The 19,663-nt window shown below is 43.3% G+C and overlaps 1 protein-coding gene across 6 annotated transcripts in view; it reads left to right on the forward strand.

The window, feature by feature from the left end:
* Nucleotides 1-19,663, forward strand: part of ATXN7L1 (ataxin 7 like 1) — a 115,417-nt gene that overhangs the window by 54,496 nt on the left and 41,258 nt on the right. Inside the window, exons 1-2 of one of the 6 annotated variants that reach the window (XM_082757081.1) lie at nucleotides 11,954-12,539; nucleotides 12,726-12,977. The exons of 4 other annotated variants lie outside the window; for them this stretch is intronic. In XM_082757081.1, coding sequence (XP_082613207.1) covers nucleotides 12,788-12,977 — 190 coding nt within the window. In that variant the 5' untranslated portion in view covers nucleotides 11,954-12,539; nucleotides 12,726-12,787. Of the gene's footprint in view, nucleotides 1-11,953; nucleotides 12,540-12,725; nucleotides 12,978-19,663 lie in introns of those variants that run through there. One more of the 6 variants, XM_082757083.1, reaches the window with a different exon arrangement.

Raw genomic sequence — 19,663 nt, forward strand, 5'->3', positions numbered from 1 at the left:
TTGGCTGATAAAGGCTCAGCGTTCCCTCACAGTGCGGTCTGTGCCACTGCTGGGCACAGAGATCTATGGCTGTGTGTGCACCAGGGTGAATATTCTCAAGTGCATGGTGTGCTAATAGCCCCGCTGTCCTGTAACACTTGCTCTGTCAAGATCAGGTGTTTTTCTTGCCGAGGTAGAAGGGAGAAGAAAAATAAATACAAAAAAATAAAATAGTGTTCTCCCCCCAGAGCAGCGGAAGGACATACCCAAGAACGTAATGCACAGCCCCAGGGGTGCTGTTCACATTTCCTCGCATGGAGTTCTGAAAGTCACGAGAACCTCACCCATGTCCATTTGTCAGTCTTGGGAAGATCTGCAACGCTTTGGGTTTTCTTCTGCTGCTCCACAAGCCTTACCTGGCGTGCTGGGAGTCAGTCAGGTCAGAGCTAGCCTGGCTTTGCAATTGGAAAGGGACGAGACTGAAAAGGTCAACACATGCTGAGGCAAGGAACGGAGCTTTTTGCTCTGTTTTGTGTTGTTTTGTTCTAGGGAACTAGGAAGAGAAGCCACTCGGGATGTTTTTGCATCCAGTCCATGTCATGTTCACAGCTTCACTTGTACCCAACGTTATCTTCACAAACCCAAGAAAGAACTGCATGAGCGCTAGGCTGCAGCACCCCACAGGCATTGCTGGTTTTGGTGTCTCCCAGTTACGGAGATCTTGGAAAGAGAAATTCCCAAAAGCTGTTAACTTTCAATTAGCACGAGCCAAGTGAAGATCCTGCCTGTGCGCACTCTCAGGTCTTTCCTCCAGGACACGGTGTGCCAGCTTTATCCACGTGCTCTCCTGCCTCCCGTCATCTCTCTGAGCCCTCACAGCACGCTGCTGCCAGCAGGCGTGGGGGAACTGAGCCGACACGGTGCCTGTGCCCTAGCTTAAGGATGCCCGGTCAACTTCATCCTGTGAGTGGCTCCTTTGCTCTTCTTATGATGAAAACTCAGAAGGTGAAAGCGGATTTTGGAAGCGTGAGCAGGAGAAGGTGAAATCCCTTCCTCCCGTGCGTTTCTGAGGTCAGTGTCAGTGAAACCTGGCGAGGTTGGCTCCAGGCTCTGCTGCTTCGCCCTCACCCGCAGCGAGGGATTCAAGTTACTTGGTAGTGCATGTGCTAGGTCAGTTTTATTTCCAGTTGCTTATCATGTGATGCAGTTATATGAAGAAATTATGGAGGTGTTGCCAGCATGTGCACCAGAAGCAAAGTTTAAGCAGACAACGTATTTTTTGTTGTGGTTGTGTGTGTTGTTTTTTTTTAACTCACAGATATGGATGTGTGTGGCAATTTTAGCTAGATGGTATCAGTGAGATAAAGCAAAGTTCAGAAAACAGATATTTGAGTGTAAATTATAATGGTTTCATAAGAGAGCTATAGAAACAAATATTTTCTGCTGAACACTAACAATTCATCTTGCTAAATGCAAGACTTTGTTTTAACCATTAATTACTCACTGAGTAATGTATGCTGCCTTATTTTTATTTCTGCTCAGTTCCTGGGTTTTTGTTCTATACGTAGTTCTGATTTAAAAAAAATACAGATTTTCTTTTTTAAACCGAACCTTGGTTCAATGTCAGTTTAGTAGAATTGCCTCATGTCTTGTTTTTGGTTTTTAAGTTTTATATTTAGGGTAGGATTAGATTGATTTTGTTTTTTCAAAAAATATATAAAGCACAAAAATGAAAACAATGCAATGTCCTTTAATGCTGAAGAAGAGTTAGAATCTATTTGAAAGTTTTGTTTAATGTCACAAGAATACGCTTATGGCAGATAATCTCTGCAGTCAGAGTTGCACAATTATCACTTGAAAAGCAAGTAAAACAGGTGACACTTTACGTGCTTATCACCTAACAAAGCTGTCATCTTGCTGCTTCATCACGTCACACCTTTACTTCACAAAATTCCTCTCTTAGCTTCAGCAAATGCGAACTTTACTGCACTCCAGCTGACCCAAGCATGATTTTGAGGAGTTCACCGCTACCTTTGTAGTAGTTTTTCTTTTCATTTATGAGAAAATACTTTTGAAAATGTGTTACAGCCTGCTTTTAGATTCAGTTAACGTAATCACCTGAAAGTTTTTTGTGTCTCTGCCATACTCAGCTAGCTGAATGTCTGACCTGGGCATTTTATGCCCGTGAAGGGAATCAATACAGAAAGCTTTGCTGAACTCAGTTTTGTAAAGTGGACTTCTGGAGTTACGTGAGATGCAAAATAGTATTTCCTTTATCTTTCATTTTTTTGTAAATTTTAGAGCAGCAACTTTTCATTCTTACGTGGCTGCACAGCCTTTCCTTAAAAAAAAACCTGAAGCTCGTTATAAGTTATAAGCTGTTCCATCACAGGTGATTTCAGCGGGCAGTCCAGACAGCCGGGAGCTGGGTGTGTCCCCTGGGTGCCTTGCATCTCCTGGGCAGTGGCCGCAGCCCCAGCGCGGTGCCGGTGCAGGCTGTGCGCGTCGCTGCGGCAGCGGGCGCGCGAAGGAAGCGCAGGAGTTGTGACACAGGAAGGGCTCGGAGCCTTGCTTCACTCGCAGAGGAAGCCGCTCGCTCCCCGGTGTTTGTGTTGCAGACCGTGCTGGGCTTCTCAAGGCAGGATCTCACCCTGCCTGGCCCTCCTCTTTTTCTTTTCCTTTTATTTTTTCTCTTTCAGCCAGGGTTCTTTTTCTTAGTGCGTTTCCCATGAGACGTTTACACTGGATGAGGCGGCAGCAGCATTGACCTACGCTGGCTTTACTGGTTAAGCTTTGCCATTCTCCTTTTTATCCCAAACTTTGCTTTAAAGCTTGATTTCGGCTACACAGCACCAGCTGGTCTGTAAAACGTTCCAGCTACCTGTCAGTCGGGGGCAGGTCTGCTTTTCCTTAAATATGCCCATCCCCGATACAGACCCTGCCAGGATGGAGGGGGACCGCAGGTACAGCACGGCCACCTTACGTTTTGGAAACCCCTACAGCTGGCTCCTGTGAGGCACCCTGCAGGTGTACCGGTTTGGTTTGGGAGAAATGGGGAGGGGGTTCAGAGTCTGAAAGGTTTCTGCCGAGAATTTCCTTGCAAGTTTTTTTAAAATTTGATCAAGTTGAGCGGCCGCAATGCTGGGCCAACACGGCTCCTTTATGCTCAGGGGTAAAGCGTGGTCCACGTGGTGCTGGGTGTCCTGCTAGCACGCCCTCAGCGACTGCACTGCGTGTGCAAATCTGCTTCAGGTCGCCTAAAGCAGGAATAATTCTGGAAGTTTTGAAACACTGCGTATTTTGGTGGTTTAAAAAATAAAGCGTGCCTATTTACAAAAACTAATCTGTGCTTTTTATTATGAGCAAAAGTATAATTTCATCATCTAGAAATAAGCATAGGAAGTGTTGCTGGGTGAACTTGTAGTAATTAATAACTTGTTTAATTTGATGACAGTTACGTTAAGTATTTAATATGGAACTGTGCCATGGCTTAAAATACCTTTTTTCTGTTGATTTCTCTGTAAAAGGAAGATTTTATCACCTGGCTTTCCACATCCTATCATGCAGCATGGATGTAGAGATGTAGGCAGTTGCTCAGAGTTATTTTTTTTTAAGGTTATGTTGTAATACATCATTGCAGCAATACTTTCTTGTAAGTATGGACCAAATCTCAGACACTGAAGCACAAACAGCTTTACATTGAATCAAAAGATACCTTGCAAATAAATCATTATTTCCTTTAATCGAGCTTCAAAATTGTTTGACTTTTGCTGTTCAAACACAGATTCCATTCATGTCTTAGGGAAACTTTTGAAGGCATGTGCAGAATTGTAATTTTCCTCATTTTTTTGGAACTTAACGCAGTTAACTTCCAGCAATGTCTGCAGCTGGCTGCCTAATAAAAATAACTTGCATTCCTAGAAACATTAGGTTGTACTGAGGGCAAAAATGACTAAACAGTTTTCAAAATGTAACCCACATTGTTACGTTAAAATGTTTTGTCTTAGTATTAAGCTAAACTAACAGCTTAGCTGCAGTGGTATCTAGCAGTGCTTTAATTAATGTGGATTATCCATCTACAGAAAAGTTCTCCTGGTACTATATCAGTTTGCTTTGGTATCTTTGGATGTCCTCCATCTATTATTTTGAACCTATTGAAAGGCTTCCTGATTTCTGTTGCTTTAGTGATTTGTCTTTTCTTAATGCATGGAATACTCGTGTGTGGTTGCAAGAAATACAATAACCAATATTCTTGTGGTGCAAACAGACAGTGACGTTTTTATGCCTAAGAGTGTTACACTGTCTTTCATACCAGTTGTTATTTTAACAGGCAACCTCTGTTTTGTTTATTGCTCGCTGACTTCCTGATGTTAATGGAGTGAAACTGTTATAATGTAGGACTTTGTTTTAACATAGTGAAATTTTCTGAGCAGTGTTCAACTCAAAATATGGCTTTCAGTTAACTAGGAGATAAGATGGTGCAGCAATATATTTCTAGTTTGAAAACTTGGGGGCAGATTAAAAATGCAGAATTGTTCAAGTTCTGGTTCTGGAGAATTTTCAGCAGCAGGGCTTAGACTTTTTGTAATGAAATCGATGAGTCTCTCAGGCAAGGTAGTAATATTACGATAGTGTTGTGTCGCAAGTCTAGCAAGGTGCCCTGAGTGTAGAAGTGCTGTAGCAGACCCCTGTTGCATGACTTTGGCTTTTCCTAGGTGCACCAGGTCACTGATGAAGCAGGTCTGCCACGTAAAGTAAGCTCCACAGCTCTCGTTTTGGTCTCACAAGTGAAGAAGACAGGTTCTTGGTGGTGTATATAGATAGCGAATAAAGAACTTTTCTCCTTTTGTATCCAGTTCTTTCCAGACCCGTTTGGTTTCTCAAAATATTAGTGTGAGGAGTTGCCTGTCCTTGCCGCGTGTGCCATGTCCTCCTTACCACGGTTAGCTGCAGCCAGGAGCCGTGAGGCACAACCTATGGGGTGGCCAGGGCCAGAGTGTTAGCTGTTGTTTTCCAAAAGGACATCCTTACAAACAGGGCAGTGCTCAGTGATGCTTTGCAGGAATAAACTGTTCAGCCGTGGTAATTCTTCATAGATTGGAAGAAGAAAATACTGGTTTGAGGCTCGGTTGTGAGAGGAACCTGCTTCAGCAGCAACAAAACTTGAAAACCTCGTCATCTCTCCAGGGTGCTTTTTCTGCTGGTGACATCGGTGTCCCTTTTACAGCTCCGCTGGCTGTCACTGGCCAGGTTGCTGCTTGCTGGGCACCCGATGGGGGTGTGAATTGCCCCAGTGGCACACTGCTGCTGAGGAGCCCTACCTGCTCCTCTCATCACACCCGTCCTGCCCCGCTCACATCATCACCTTCCTCACCCGCTTCTGTGGCTCTTCGCACCCTTTACTGATGCTATAAATACTACGAGAAAGCTCTGTGCTTTGATTTGGGTAGGTTTGGGCTGTTGTTTTTTTGTGGTTTCACACTTTTCCCCCCTTTGTTTTGGTAGCTTTCAGCTGGCTGAGCAAGCTAAGCTTGCACGGCGGGGCAGCAGGTGAATACCAGGGGCAGTGGAAAGAAAAAGCTGGGAGAGTACATGGTTCAGGGGGAACAGCAGCGGCAATTAATTATTAAATCGGCTCAGCCTGTCTTATCTAAACTACAATCTTAAAAGCGTATCTTTTGGAAAGGGCATCTGACCTTGAAGATGAAAGATCTGCTGTTTGAATTAACCTAAAAGTGATGTTTTCTGGGCTATGCCTGTTCGGATTTGAGTGTTTTTCCTGCTAGTTGGTATCCACAGACTGATGATATATCTTAAGATTTAGTGGCAGTGTGTTATTTTTTTCCCCCAAAAAGGCATGCTCGTCTCCAACAGGAATTCAGAACCCTAAAAGGGGATGTAGTAGGGAGAAAGTTTTAATGTATGGAGTGAGCCTGCTCATATTATCAAAAAACACAGAAACTCTGTCAGGGACAACATAACTAAAATTCCATATGCAGTGTAGAAAATGAGAATTAAATGAAAACAAAAAGTGGTGGGGCCTGCTGGGCTGCATATCCAGAACATTGGCTTCCTCAGCACAGCGTTCAGCAGGGAAGAGGCAGCAGATTGAGCACAAGTTTCTGCAAAAACTTTGTGAATTTACCTCAGAACAGCTTTTATTGTACGTTATCTGAGCACGTGTATTTAGTGAGAACGCACTGATGTTATGGTTTTCTCAGACTGGAGATCAGAACTAAAGAAGTAAGAAACTTGGTATGTTTGAAACATTTTCACTCTTTTTTTAATCTTAGAATTTGGGGGGAGAGAGAGAATCTGGAAGTCTGAGGGTGGTACATGTGGTCTCAGAACAAATAATGGAGAAAATTAATGTGTAATTAGTGAATAAGCAAATGTAGGAATAATATCTATATTCCTCCTATGTATGCAGGTGACCTTTAAGACATATTTTCTGAGTGTACTTTTTATGTACAAAAGGTACAAGTATACGTCCGTATGTTTAGATAAATACTCTCTGGACTATTTTCCCAAAGTATATATTGAAGTTCATGTCCACAAGCAAGTAAATACTGGTTTAACAATTTCAAACAACTTTCTATGCAACTTCTATGCAAGTACATTTTTGCAATACTGTCAAAATGCATATATCCACATTACATGAAAATAATTGTGTGAATATCATTTAAATTTAAGTCACTAATTCTAATGCACTACTAGAAGACTGACTGAACCAAAACCTTTTAATTAAGTCAGTAAGAGATATCAATATTAATTGGAATTGAGGAGCCTGAAGCTAAGGCTAAGAAATACAAGTTTGGGGCACTCATGAAGATTTTTATAGCATTGCACAGATCAAGCAACAAATATGATCTTGTTTGCTCTAAGTAGTTAATATTGGAGACCTTTGCCATTTAACCCCTTAAGGAAGCAAAGTGCATACAAGGACTACAGCAATAAGCTTAAAACTCTACAATATACAGCAGCATTGCTGTATATTAGAAGTATAGAAGTATACATTAGAAGTATAATTTTTGTGATTTTTACTTGTGCATTAAATCTTCACATATCATTTAACATGAATCCTTTGCATCTAAATACTCTCTAAAAATACTCAGAAGCTTTTGGAGTCCTAGAGCAGTGGAAAAGGTTGCACAGGAGAAGTAATGAAGGACCCGTTGTCTTCCTGAGCTTGCTCTAAGAATTGCAGGTCTGAATATTGGAGAAGGAATGTTTATTCCTCTTAGGGTTAGTTTCATCTCTTTCCCTAGACGCATGTAAGCCCGATGCTGCACCCAGAGTGGTACTGCTGAGCTCCGTGGCACTGGGGAGGTGCCCAAGTGTTCAGATCATCTTCTATAAGTAATTGAGAACAAGGTCTGGTTTTTATATGATTGCTTACAATTAGCTGTAGCTACGTTCTGGGAAGACAGACACCTCTTGGAATTTCAGCTTGCTTAGACGATTTGGGTTAGAAGTTTTACACCAAGAAAATTGTGTTCAACTCCAAAAATAAATAGTTTAATAGTTTATTTTTATAAATAGCTTAATAGTTTAATAGTTCGTTAATAGTTAATAGTTACAGTTATTAAATAGTTTAATAGTTTATTTTTGTTGTTACAATACTTTATTTTTAATGAGAGAAACTTATGTCTAAGGATCCCCTAGGGATCATGGTCAAGAAAGAGGAACCCATTGAATACGAGCTTTCTGAAAAGCTGACGTTTTTCCTAAGAAAGCAGATAGTGGGTTGTCTTTTCCTATGCTGGTAAGGTACTCAGAGCTGTTTTTAAACTGTCACTTGAATGTCTATTGACATCTAAATGGGCAACAGCTTCTTGGCCTGGATACAGATTGAAAAGGAAGAGACCTGTACTTGTCATATATCTCTCATCAGGCAGGATGGGGCAAACATCTTGCAAGGACTGACTGGAATCAAGTGAAGGGACTGAAATTACTATTCCCTGCCTGAAAAATGGACAAATTTCAGATGTGCAGACAGAAAAAAAATGGAAGTGGGTGTATCTCAGGCCTCCTAGGGTTTCCCAAAAATAATAGAATAATTTATGGGTTTTAGGAATGAACTGTTCAGGAGTAATGTATGCCTCAGTTAAAGCTGTGTTCCTCACCTTCCAGCCTTCTTGTTTCCTGGAGGTTAAACAGGAAGGCAGAATGCCATGGCCTTTCTGGAGGAGTAGCTCTGAAAATTTGGGACTGCATCTGTCTGATGTGCAGGAGAACATAAGTGTAACTTGAATGTCTGTCAAGCACCACTTGTTAGTCAAGGATTTGTACTCTTCTTCCATACAATAATAGTTGTTTGATTTGTTTATGAAGATCTGTGATGCTTCAAGAGTAGCAGGAGTGTTTTATAGGCTGCAGACATAGCTTCGTAGAGTGTATTTCTGAAAATAGATCAGACACTTGATCTACTGGAGTTGTCGAGTCGGGGTACTGGGAATTCATAGAAATCTGTTTGCTGCTAAATATTGTTTATATATGACACCTGCCAGTAATTTTTACCAGCAGTCTGCAGAAATGATCAGCTGGAGCTTGAGGGATTCTTCTGAGATGATCTCTGCAGACAAAAGCAGTAGAATTTTGGCTTTCCCAAATGTTCTGACCTGCACTGCTCTAAAAATCCTCTTCTGTCCACTGGTGCTGAGATATCCATGGCACTGAAACACTAGGAAACTGATTTGGGCCTCAGAGTGAGATTAATATACAATTACAGAAAAACCTGAAACACTTAGTGCGGCTGCTGCTCAAATATATGAGCTGGTATTTCATTTCTGTGCTGGGTTAATTTTTTTGCCTGAAGTCTGCTCTGTTGTTTTTGCCAGTGCTGAACTGCTGAAGCTGTAGCCTTGTTTCTAGGTGGGAAAAAAGCCTGCGTGTTGACCTACCTAGCACTACGAGGAAACAAAATTAATTTTGTCCCTATTTTAGGCCCACGCGGCTTTAGCAAGAAACACGTATACTCCCAACAGATTGGACTCTTGTTTCTGCATCTTAAAGTTTTAGTCACTGAACACGTTGCAGAGTCGCCAGTCTCCACGTACTGGGTGCTAAGAAATGTCCCCAGGGTCAAATAGCTTAAAATGTGAAAGCTCTCCGACAGTAACGGTGTCCATCAGAAAAGCACTTCTTAGATTTGAGGCCTTCTCTTGAAAATTCCTTAGGAATATTATTTTGTTGCACAGCACCAAAGAAGTTTCTCCAAAGTGATGCTGGCATGTTGTCCTTTCTTAGCTGGGACAAGCCCAGCTCCATCTGTCCAAAGCTAGCTACAGAGGTGAGATGTTTTCTTTTCAAATTAGTCTTAAAAACACCTTGATAACATCTTCTTGCTGACATCAGGCGTGTTAATGGCTGATTTTATGCACTGGCAAATAGGCAGTCTCCTTAATATTTTTATGTAGTAGTACTATTACCTGAGCCACATTTACAGACCCAAAAAAGCAGGCTACAAAGGAATCACTTTGAGCTGCTCCATATTTCTTAACCTAGTTAAAGCCTCTGCAACGAACAAACAGAGTGATCCTTTATTAAAAAATAAATAAATAAAATTATTTTCTGTATTATCCACGATGATACTGTATTTCTCACCCTTGGCTTGTTTTGTTTTTAACCTTTTTTTTAAAGATTCTGGGTTGTGTAGTTAAAACTTCCATATCAGAATTGCAGAGGTAGAAAGCAATTACTTGCAATGCTTGCTGCGTATGATTGAGTGCACAACTTGTCTGTCATTAGCATGAGCTGTCTCTGTTAGTAGAGCATTTTCTAAAGCTATTTACTGGAAGTTAATCTATAAGGAAAATGTTTGCGGTCTTCATCTCTACTGAAGAAGACCTCTTAAATTTAAATAAGAGTTTTGATATTGTTGATGAATTCCCCTTTTTAGATTGAAAACGAAAGCACTGGTTATGGCTTCCTGAAACACTGGCTCAGGCAATCTATTGATGGATCACTTGAGACACCTAATATTAAGATATGGAAAACTGACAACCTCCTGGGTGTACCTTAATCAAAAGCTAATATTAGCCTTGCTTTTCAAATAGTAGAATTTTATTTTTCAGAGAGTTGAAAGCATCGTTGTAAAATTATATTTGCTAGGCTGTTTGCATGGTTACTGTGCGCCCCTCCAACCCACATCCCCCCCAAAATAGTGTATTGTTTTGTTTTTACACGGAAGTTAACCCTTCCTTAACGTTAACCTCTGCTACAATTTAAATTTTCAGAACCATGCTGGGACTTGCATGCCATTCAAGGACTGGAAGGCAAACTTTGCCACACGCGGATGTGAGGCAGCAATTGCCACTCACTTGCCGTGCTGTCCTGTGGCTCCCCAGGATTACCCATTGCAGGGTGCTCTGCCAGCTGCCCTGCAAGCACCAGCCTGAGATATGCAAATGGGCATTAGCAGTGTCTGTAGCATCCTAGCCATAAGTGATGGAGTATGCGACACAATCCGAATTTCCCTTAAGCTTTTAATTTGTCAGCTTTTTATCAGCATGTCTGTAAGCATTTTTACTTAACTATTTGTTTTATTTATTTACACATTGATATTACCTACTACTTCTGTACTTATTACTTGATTACTTTCTCTTTTTTTTTTTTTTTTTAATACTATTTTGTTTCATTATTCCTTTGCTGCTGTGATTACCTCTTCTGTGAGGAAAGTGTACCTACAGGGTTAATGTTTCCCCACTCAGAAATCCCAGAAGCATTTAGTATTGTTTTGGTTAGGTAGATTCATACCCCAAATATACAACATATTGTTTGGTTTTGTTTTTGTTTTTTTGGGTTTTGTTTTGTCATTTTGTGTTTGTTTCTTTTTATTTCAAGCCCCGCATTGAAATTAAACGGGAAAAAAAAAGTAATTACAATAATAATAATAATTTTAAAAAAAAACAGGTTCTGTACCTTCAAAGATCTGTTGGCTCCATTACTGGTCTGCCTGGGCTCCATTTCGGGTCCAGTGGGTCGGGATGTCTTGAATCCGGTTCTGTCTTCTGCCCTATGGAAACTGCTGCCAGGAGGACCCGAAGTGCCCCCTGAAGAGCTTACTTACCGTAACTAATCTCTGAGAGTGCTGCTTCTGTATTTTCACACTCCCCAACCTCTTTCTCTCTCCTTCCAGGGCCTCAGGCAGAGGATTCTGTGGTTAAGAAAGAGACTCGGATAAATTGGGGCCGTTTCCTCGCCTGCCCCCTGGGATCCCCACAGAAGGCAGGGAGGGTGAGCAGCCGGGGAGCGCAGTGCCCCAGGGAACAGCTTTGAGCTTAATTTCCTGGGGACCAGGGCTCCATGCATGTGTGCAAATATATGCAAGTTAAATCCTGAGATACTTGTTAAGTGCCTCATGATGTGGGCTTGCATGTGTCAGAGTATTTTATGTTGGTCTCTGCTGTGAGAATAAATTTACATTCAACTGGGGTCCCGTGCTAGGCTGCTGCAAATATAGATGTTTTTGGCTTTCTGTATGGTCTGACAACTGCTCTGCTGCAGGTGGAGCAGCTTCTGCTGACGGGCTGTACCTGTGGGCTGTGCTCTTCCCCCTTAATGAATAAAAGGGGAGACTTACACCTGAGGAAGTATTTCCAGATAATGGGCAACCTAGGATTCCCAGCAGTGGTCAGCTGCATGTGGGCTTGCTTGAGAGGTGCTGTGGCATGTGGAGCTCTGCTGTGGCAAGCCCAGCTTGTTCACAGAGCCCTTCATTTCTGGTAGGGTTGTGCGGGGCTGGCTGATTGTGGGGACAGGAGAGGGCTTGGGGGCAATGCAGTGCCCTGCAGCAGGGCCCTCATCCCATGTCCTCTTGGATGTGACTGTGTAAAAATCAAAGATAATAAGACCTCAGAAGTGTAATCTTTTAGTATTGTAAAGAATATGCGTTAATTGTGGTAATTTCTGTGCTGTGAGGGTGACAGAGCACTGGCACAGTTTGCCCAGAGAGATGTTGGAGTCTCCTTCTGTGGAGATATTCAAACCCCGGCCATTATTCTATCCGTGATTATGTATATGTGTGATTCAAATTAATTACTGTGTGTTATTCTGTGGAGTTTAGCCAGTGCTACAGCCTCAGAGAGACGAGGTGAGCGCATAACCTGGCTGGAGAGGCCAGGGGTTGTGGTAGCTGGCGGGGCGTTCCTCCGGGTTTTCCTCAACTTGAGGCAGGAATTGGACAACGGCTCAGAAGAGCTGGCGTCTTCTGGGCCGCTTGGCGAACCTGTCGCCTTTTGGCCTTTCCCTGATCAGGGCGCAGAGGTAAAATAAATAAATAAATAAATAAATAAATAAATAAATAAGTTTAAAAAAAAAAAAACACCGAATAAAGCGGCCCCGGCAGCCCGCCCCCCGGCCCGCCAGGGGGAGCCCGCGGCCCCGCGGCGGGCAGCGCAGCGCAGGGCGGCCCCGGGGGCAGGATGGCGGCCGGGGCCCGGCGGGCTCGGCCGGAGGAAGCGCTGCCGGCCGCGGCCCCGCTGCGGGGGAGCCGGGCGAGGCCTCGGGCCACAACCGGTGCTGGAGGGCTCGGGCAGGCGGCGGCGAGGCGGCGGCAGGTACCGGGGGGTGCCCGGGGGGTACCGGGGGGTGCCCGGGGCTGGGGAGGGAGCACGGAGCGCGCTGGGGCCGGCGCCTCGCGCCCCTCTGAGGAGGCGCCTCAGGAGAGCGCGGGACTTTGCCCCTTCGCTTATCTGTGGTGGTTTTTTTTTTATGTGTGATTTTTTTTTTTTTATTCTTTCCAGCCGTATCAGCGTGCTGTTGTGCAAGTATCGATCGCTCGCGTTGCCTGCCGTCTCGGGGACTGATGTCTCCTGCAATTTTCGTGCTTGCACAAACCCCCACGAATTGCGCCTGGGATTTTGGCTGGGGAGCAGGCGCTGGGTGCCGCTTGCAGCCGGCACTGCTGTCCCTTCAGAAGGGTTCAAAAAGCACAGAAAAGCTTCAGCTGGACCCATACCTGCAGAGGAGTTACCACGACTTCTCCCTTTTTCATAGTATGTATTTGTACGCCCTCTGCTTGCACCGTCACATCTATTTCACGTGCCGTGGGGTGCCAAAAAAAACAGTGCAAGCTCCATCTGACTGTATCGATACAAGGTAGTGCTTCAGAAATACATAATTCCTACCTTTTTCTCCTTACTTGATTAATAACATGACAGTGGTACCACAGCAGTTTAAACACAGTCTGCCACTATAGTGGGAAATTGCTGACTCTCGAATTAGCAGCTGTCAACTTCTTAATGGACTTCTTTATGTAAATTCCATAGAGCTTCTTAAATAAAGAACAAGGGAACTACCGAACGTTTGCTTTTGGAGGCTTCAGTATGGCTTGAATTGTGTAAATTTAAATTAAAAGAGAGTACTGTCATGATACTGAGTTATTCTCTAAATATATCTGATTTCTTCCAGTTTGGAGTTATTGGAAAGACAAGGATTGCCTGCAGGCTTTAAGGGCTGCTTACCATCAGCTGTAACATCGGCATTGCCACTTCACCTCTGCTGTGCTCTAGTATGGATTACAGCTCAGTTACTTTCTGTATGCAGCAATCACAGCTTTCCTCTATTTGTACTAAAAATTTGGGAAGAGAAAGAAGTTCTTTATCACCATTATGTTCTTATTAAACAGTTATAACTAAGTGACCCTAGAAAACTTGTATGGATTTTCCGGGTCGGAAGAAAACCTGCTTGTTTACCTGAAACCTGTGTCAGCTGATGGAGGGGTTACCTGTAAATCTGTGGAAGTTTGTGGCTGCTAAATGAGCTTTATCTGTAGAGCTAAGGATGTTCTGAGGTATCTGACCAGTACCGCTCTACGTTAATTAAACTACAAAACCGGCATAGCATAATTTGTTTACAAGTGGCCACATAAAGATTTTGACAGGTAGTTTTAAAGGGGAAAGCAGAAGTCATACAGAGGTAGTCTATTTCACCACAGTCTGTTGCCCTTTACTACAAGAAGGAGTTTAAGGTGCTGGAGCATCCCCAGAGAAGGGCAACGAAGCTGGTGAGGGGTCTGGAGAACAAGTCTTTGAGCAGCATCTGAGGGAGCTGGGGTTGTTTAGCCTGGAGAAAAGGAGGCTCAGAGGACTCCTCATCATGTACCTTGACAGAAGCTGTAGTGAGGTGGTGATTGGGCTCTTCTCCCAAGCACCAAGTGATAAGATGAGGGGAAACGGCCTCAAGTTGCACCAGGGGAGGTTTAGGTTGGGTATTAGGGGAAATTGCTTTACTGAAAGAGTTGTGAGGCTCTTGGAACAGGCTGCCCAGGGAAGTGGTTGAGTCAGCAGCCCTGGAAGTCTTCAAGAAATGTGTAGATGTAGAACTTAGCATGGTTTAGTGGTGGACTTCAGTACGAGGTTAAAGGTTGGACTAGATGATCTTAGAGGTCTTTTCCAGCCTGAATGGTTTTGTGATTCCATATAATAATTTTAAAGTAACCAGGAACAGAGTTAGGAATTGCTTCTAAGATTTGTGATCGGCGGATTGGCATAAGATGATTAGGGAGAGTCCCTGGTACAGGGTGAACGTAGGCACCTTGTGAAAGCGGGTTCCCTTTGAGCGCAGCAAGTCTGCGAGCCCATGCCTCGGGACAGCCTGCCAGAGGAAGCAATTGCTGAAGGACTGGAGGTGACCTTATTGTAATTCGCCCCTCTCTGATCCTACACTGTGAGGCAGCCCTGTATTAATACAAGGTTGGAGGCAAAGGTGAACCAGGAACCTTCTGAAAGGGAGGCGGAGCAGGTACAGAAATCGCATCTCTGGTCGCGGTACGGCTGCGGCAGTCACACACAAGGTCCAGTGCTGGCCTCCATGCTTTGCCCCGGGGCCCTCAGGCCATAAAATTTCACTGCCCTTCAGTAAGTGTCACCTCTGAAGTTCTGTGAAAGCGTTTCACAGCCTGTTGCTAATCGTGTTCCTGGCTAGAGCTGATATCTTGTGGCAGGGGGAGCAGTAATGGAGCGGAAAGTTTATTTAAACACAGCTCACATGTGTGTGCTTGACAGATACGCGGACAGTTTACCTGGAAGCTGCAGGCTGAAATTTGCTGTGGCAGAAGCCCACGTGAAGGGGAAATACCTTGGGCGTATTTCCTTAAACCTTACAACAGTTGAGACTCAGCGCAGTGCTTTCAGGTCATGTGTTTTGCATTTCTGGTCTTTCCTAGTTCAGTGGCATTTGGTGGGGGGGAGGAGGGGAGCGTTGGCCTGTACCTTGTTACAGTAAATAAGAGGCGAAAACTTGTAAACCTTCTGCTGATATGAGTCGTCAAACATTTGGCAAAGTCTTTTGCCTCCCAGTTGTTTATCAGTAATCGAGTCTGCTCCCTTCTAGTGCTTGTGATGCTCCAGCATTAGTAAGTACTCAAAAAAAAAAAAAAAAACATACACAAGATGTGCAGATAATGTACAGCAGTAGATTTCTCTTCCGTTTTTGTTGGCTGTGTTATACTACCCAAAATGTATTAATTCCTAATAATGAGAATAAATTTAATGTCTTAAGATAAAATAGCGAAGACAATAAATCCTCTGTAACTTCTAGTGCTATCAGCTTTTAGGTGTTAGGCACTTGTAATCTAAGCAGATAAAACAACTGGAACTGCCAGAAGTCTCTGATAAGTAGTATTGGGGTGAACTTTGGTTTTGAACTTTTTTTTTCCTTGAATTATTTCTTTTTCAGACTTTAAGAAGCCTAGAATTCAAGGCATTTAGGACTAGGGAGAAGGAAAGGAGGGGTTTAAAGGTGGTCGATTTAGCACCTGCAGATTTCCTGCAAGTGTTACAGTGATGTTCTTCTGGGATAGATCGCTGCTTTCTCTACCTTGTGTTCTCTACCATGACACTTTGGTTTTTGCTAGCCTTTGAAACTACTTTAAGTAGTTCCATGCTATAAGTTGCTGTCTTCGGTGTAAATAGGTATTTTCCTTTCAGTATTTAGAAACAAGGTCAGTTGCTCAGGCATGGTTCATTTTGGTTCTCTTGTTAGCCATTGCTGGTTAAACCTACTGCTGTGTCTAGCTACCAATTTGCAGACTCAGCAATAAGCTTTAGAAAAGCCTTGCTCTGTGATCAATTTGCCAAATACAGAGTGTAGTTCCTCCTCTGTAATCAAGCTGGAGTCAGCTGATTATAGCTGAGATTTTTCATGGCAGCATCCTGCATGTTGTCCTCCGTCTGCCTCTTCGGCCAAGTTACTCCCAGAGCTGAAAAAGAAAAGAATTCCAAACTCCTCCAATTTGGAAATATCTTGCATTATCTCTAAATAGTAGGATTTCTTTCAGCTATAGCAGCATCGATTTGATGAGGAGAGACAACTTCCAGAAGGGTCTAAAGAGCGTAAAGTCTCTTCTGGAGTCTGCTGTCTCCTGGTAGATGGGAGAAAGGATTCAGCCCTGCAGCATGAGCACAGATAGCTTGATTCAGAGGAAGCAATTGGCAGGTAGGAAGCAATGTTGCTCTTTTGTTCCATTTCCTTCCCTGTGTACCTTTTTATTTCACTGCTAATTACAGGGAAATTTTGGCTTTGTGGCCAGGAAAACCGCTTCAGCCTGGACTGGTACCGTCTGTTGCTTTGTTTTCCTTTCAGTTAGGAAAACGCTTGCATTTGAAGTTTCCCCTTACTTTAAGTATCTGGCTTGAGTGACCTGGCTGTAAATCATAACCTCAAGTGATCTTGCAGCTCAGCCCCTCAGCACGGAGGCCATCCCAGCTGTATTTGGGTTTTTATTAGCGTTTGCCATGCTGGCTGGTGCTGGCTGCTGCGCTGTCACAAGTATCCCGCTCTGGTCGGCAGCGAGCTCCCCGGAGTCCAGGCGGAGGACAGCCCTGACGCAGCAGGGCAGGAATGCACGCAGCCAGCTCTGCCTTGACGCGGGGCCTGAGTTAACACAGCTCGGGACCTGGGGCACGGGGCTAATGCTGCAAGGCAGTGCCTTCAGCTGGACTCCGGGCCCTTCTCCCCGGTGTTCTTGTCTTTGGAAATGTCATACGGAGACAACCAAAGTGTCTCAGTTTAGATCAAAAAGGACTTCGGCCTTATGCTGGAAAGAAGTTGTTGCATTATTTCCAGACCCACGCCAGCCCTAGAAGTATAGGAACATTTGCACTGAGCTGCATGTAGGCTAATGAGCCCAGCTGGAGCTCATTTGTTTCTGCATCTCTGGTACAGATAATCTGACCATGGATAATTGAGTGTTGACTCTATAAATAACCGTCTGTACACTTTGCAATCCTACCCTTAAAACTGTTTTCTCCTTCCTGTTAGCTCCCAAGCTTACTCCCCTTGTAATGATTTCTTGACTGCCAGAGGTTGCTCTGTCCCCTGACAAAAGGCTGTGCTGTGCTGTTCATTCTTCCCACCTGAAGTGACGTGACACCAGCTCAGCTCCGATGGGAAATAATCATCCTAAAATGCTTTACCTGTGCTCCGAGTGACTCAGGTGGTTTAAATCAAAACCAACTGATACATGTCAAATGTGATACCTTGGGAAGATGTTTAGTGCATGCTTGTTCTCATAGTTAAATATCTTCAGGCAAAACTGATTCCGTATGTGGACTCGCTTACAAGTTGGACTTGCAATGATCTTGGTTTGTTTGTTTACAAATCAAGCTCATCGGTGCTGAAACTTGCAGGAATTACTTTGAGTTGAGTTATGCCTGAGAAGTGATTTTTTTTATTTTTTTTTCCCACTGAACTTGTGCAATTAATTACAGTAAAGTAATTAGGGTGCCTCATAGGAAAAATAACCCCTGTCGTCAGCTGGTGAGTTTCTACATACTCATTTTGTCCTAAAAGTTTCTATAAAATAAACCATGTGTGTGCTTCTGAGAAGATGCACAGAAAGTTGAAACCACCTGAACTGGATGGCACTGGAAGTGGCAGGAGGGAAAGCTGCCTTGCACGGCCATGCTGTCACAGCCTTGCCATGGTGTAGAGATCACAAATGCACCTCGGTGTGTAGCTGTAATGGGAATCACCTGCCTCTTTCCCCTGTGCCACTCCTGCCACGCTAATATGTGGCAGAGGCAATACAACATCTTTGACATGTATCAGTCTCTCTCATTCAGGGCAGTGATGGAAAAACTGTTGGTGTTATGACCGGGTACAGCTTTATGCCCAGCAAGGCTTCTGTAATGCATGGAGTTACTTGCAGTGACAAATGGGTAAGACACGTTCAGAGGTAGAATACCAGGTGCATTTCACATGGATTGTCTTAAGCTGATTTACATCTACGTCGTTTATGTGCAGTTAGGGCTGAGTTTCTTATTTTGCACTGTTAGATGTCAGAAATGATGCAAGTTAAATTAGAAACCATCTTTTCGGACCTGAAATTGTAAATAAATGGGAAACTAAAGGAACTCTGAAGGAAAAGAAGCAGCTAACAAAATGCCTTTACAGGTAGGCCTTTCAGCATGGTTTGCTCACAGTTTTCTTCTGTAGCAGGGTGAGGGTTTGGGGTTTTTCTGTGTGGATTGTATTAGTGAGAGAAACAGGAATAAATGACCTCTTCGGGAATTATTTTGGACATTCACTTTGGAGGCTGCGATTTAGTATTCCCGCAGTGTTCTAAATAATAGGGTTTATTACTTGTGGCAAATGAGGTGCCTGAAAAAAACGCATGAGCTGATTTATCTAAAACACTGGGAATGAAAAAATACTGTAAAAGTAAAAAAAAAAAAAAAATACTCTAAAAAGCTCTTATGCTGCTTTTATTGCAGGTTTGATAATACGGATTGGAACTTAAATACAAGCTCATTCAGTTTTCAGAACAAAACAGCAGTCCTCTCTTGGGCAGGTGTGTTTGGTTAACTTGATTTTTAAAAGATGTCAGAATATTCCAAAGGGATTAATTTGAGGCCAGGGAATATCCATGAGGAGTAACAAATACACAAAAGCAGGTAAAAAATACCATATACATTTTTCAAATTGAGTTTTCCAGAAAATAATACTAATAAGGCTCATGTGATTACAGTGATTCTGGCTGAAGAATTTTTAACTCCATGCCAATTTGTCTTCAAAGAGGCCAAGTTTCAGCGATTTTGTGAAAATCAGCAACTGTGAGGAGACACCTTACTGTGCCCCCAGGGAACAGCTTTCCTTGTGGCAGCAGCACACTTGTGCTGGTAGTTGTCATGTGTGTACCTCTAGACCTTGCTGGGGGAAGTTGGTGGGACAGGGACCACAAAAGACTCTGGATATGGGATGAAATGTAAGGGTGCTGTGGGGTGGAGAAGTTCAGGGTAACTGAGATGGAGAAAATCTAGGGATCAAACCCATGGACTTTGAGAAAAACATTTTTCATCATTTTTCTGTTTATGGCACATCTGGTTGTTAATATAGGAAAAAAAAAAAAAAGAAATATGTTGTTTCACCAGATGCTGGGTTTGGATCCCAAATAACAGAGCTGAAAAAGCCAGAGGCTTTAAATAGTAGGTTACATGCAAGTGCTACAGAACTATTATTCTGGGCCAATTTCAGTAAGTTACAGCATTGTTTTGGTGGAGTCATGAAATCTGGGTATTTTGCTTAAACAAGGCTCATCTTGCTGTTAAATTTGTTTTATTCTTTTGCCTATAGAGGCGTTTTTAACTTGTGGAAGTATGATGGCCTTCTGCTGGTCTGTGTGATATGGTTCGCACCATTAGCTCAGTTACCTGCAAAACCGTAGTGATTGCGTTCAGCT

This window comes from Aythya marila (assembly GCF_965140915.1).
Source record: "Aythya marila genome assembly, chromosome: 1".
NCBI classification, from domain to species: Eukaryota; Metazoa; Chordata; class Aves; order Anseriformes; family Anatidae; genus Aythya; species Aythya marila.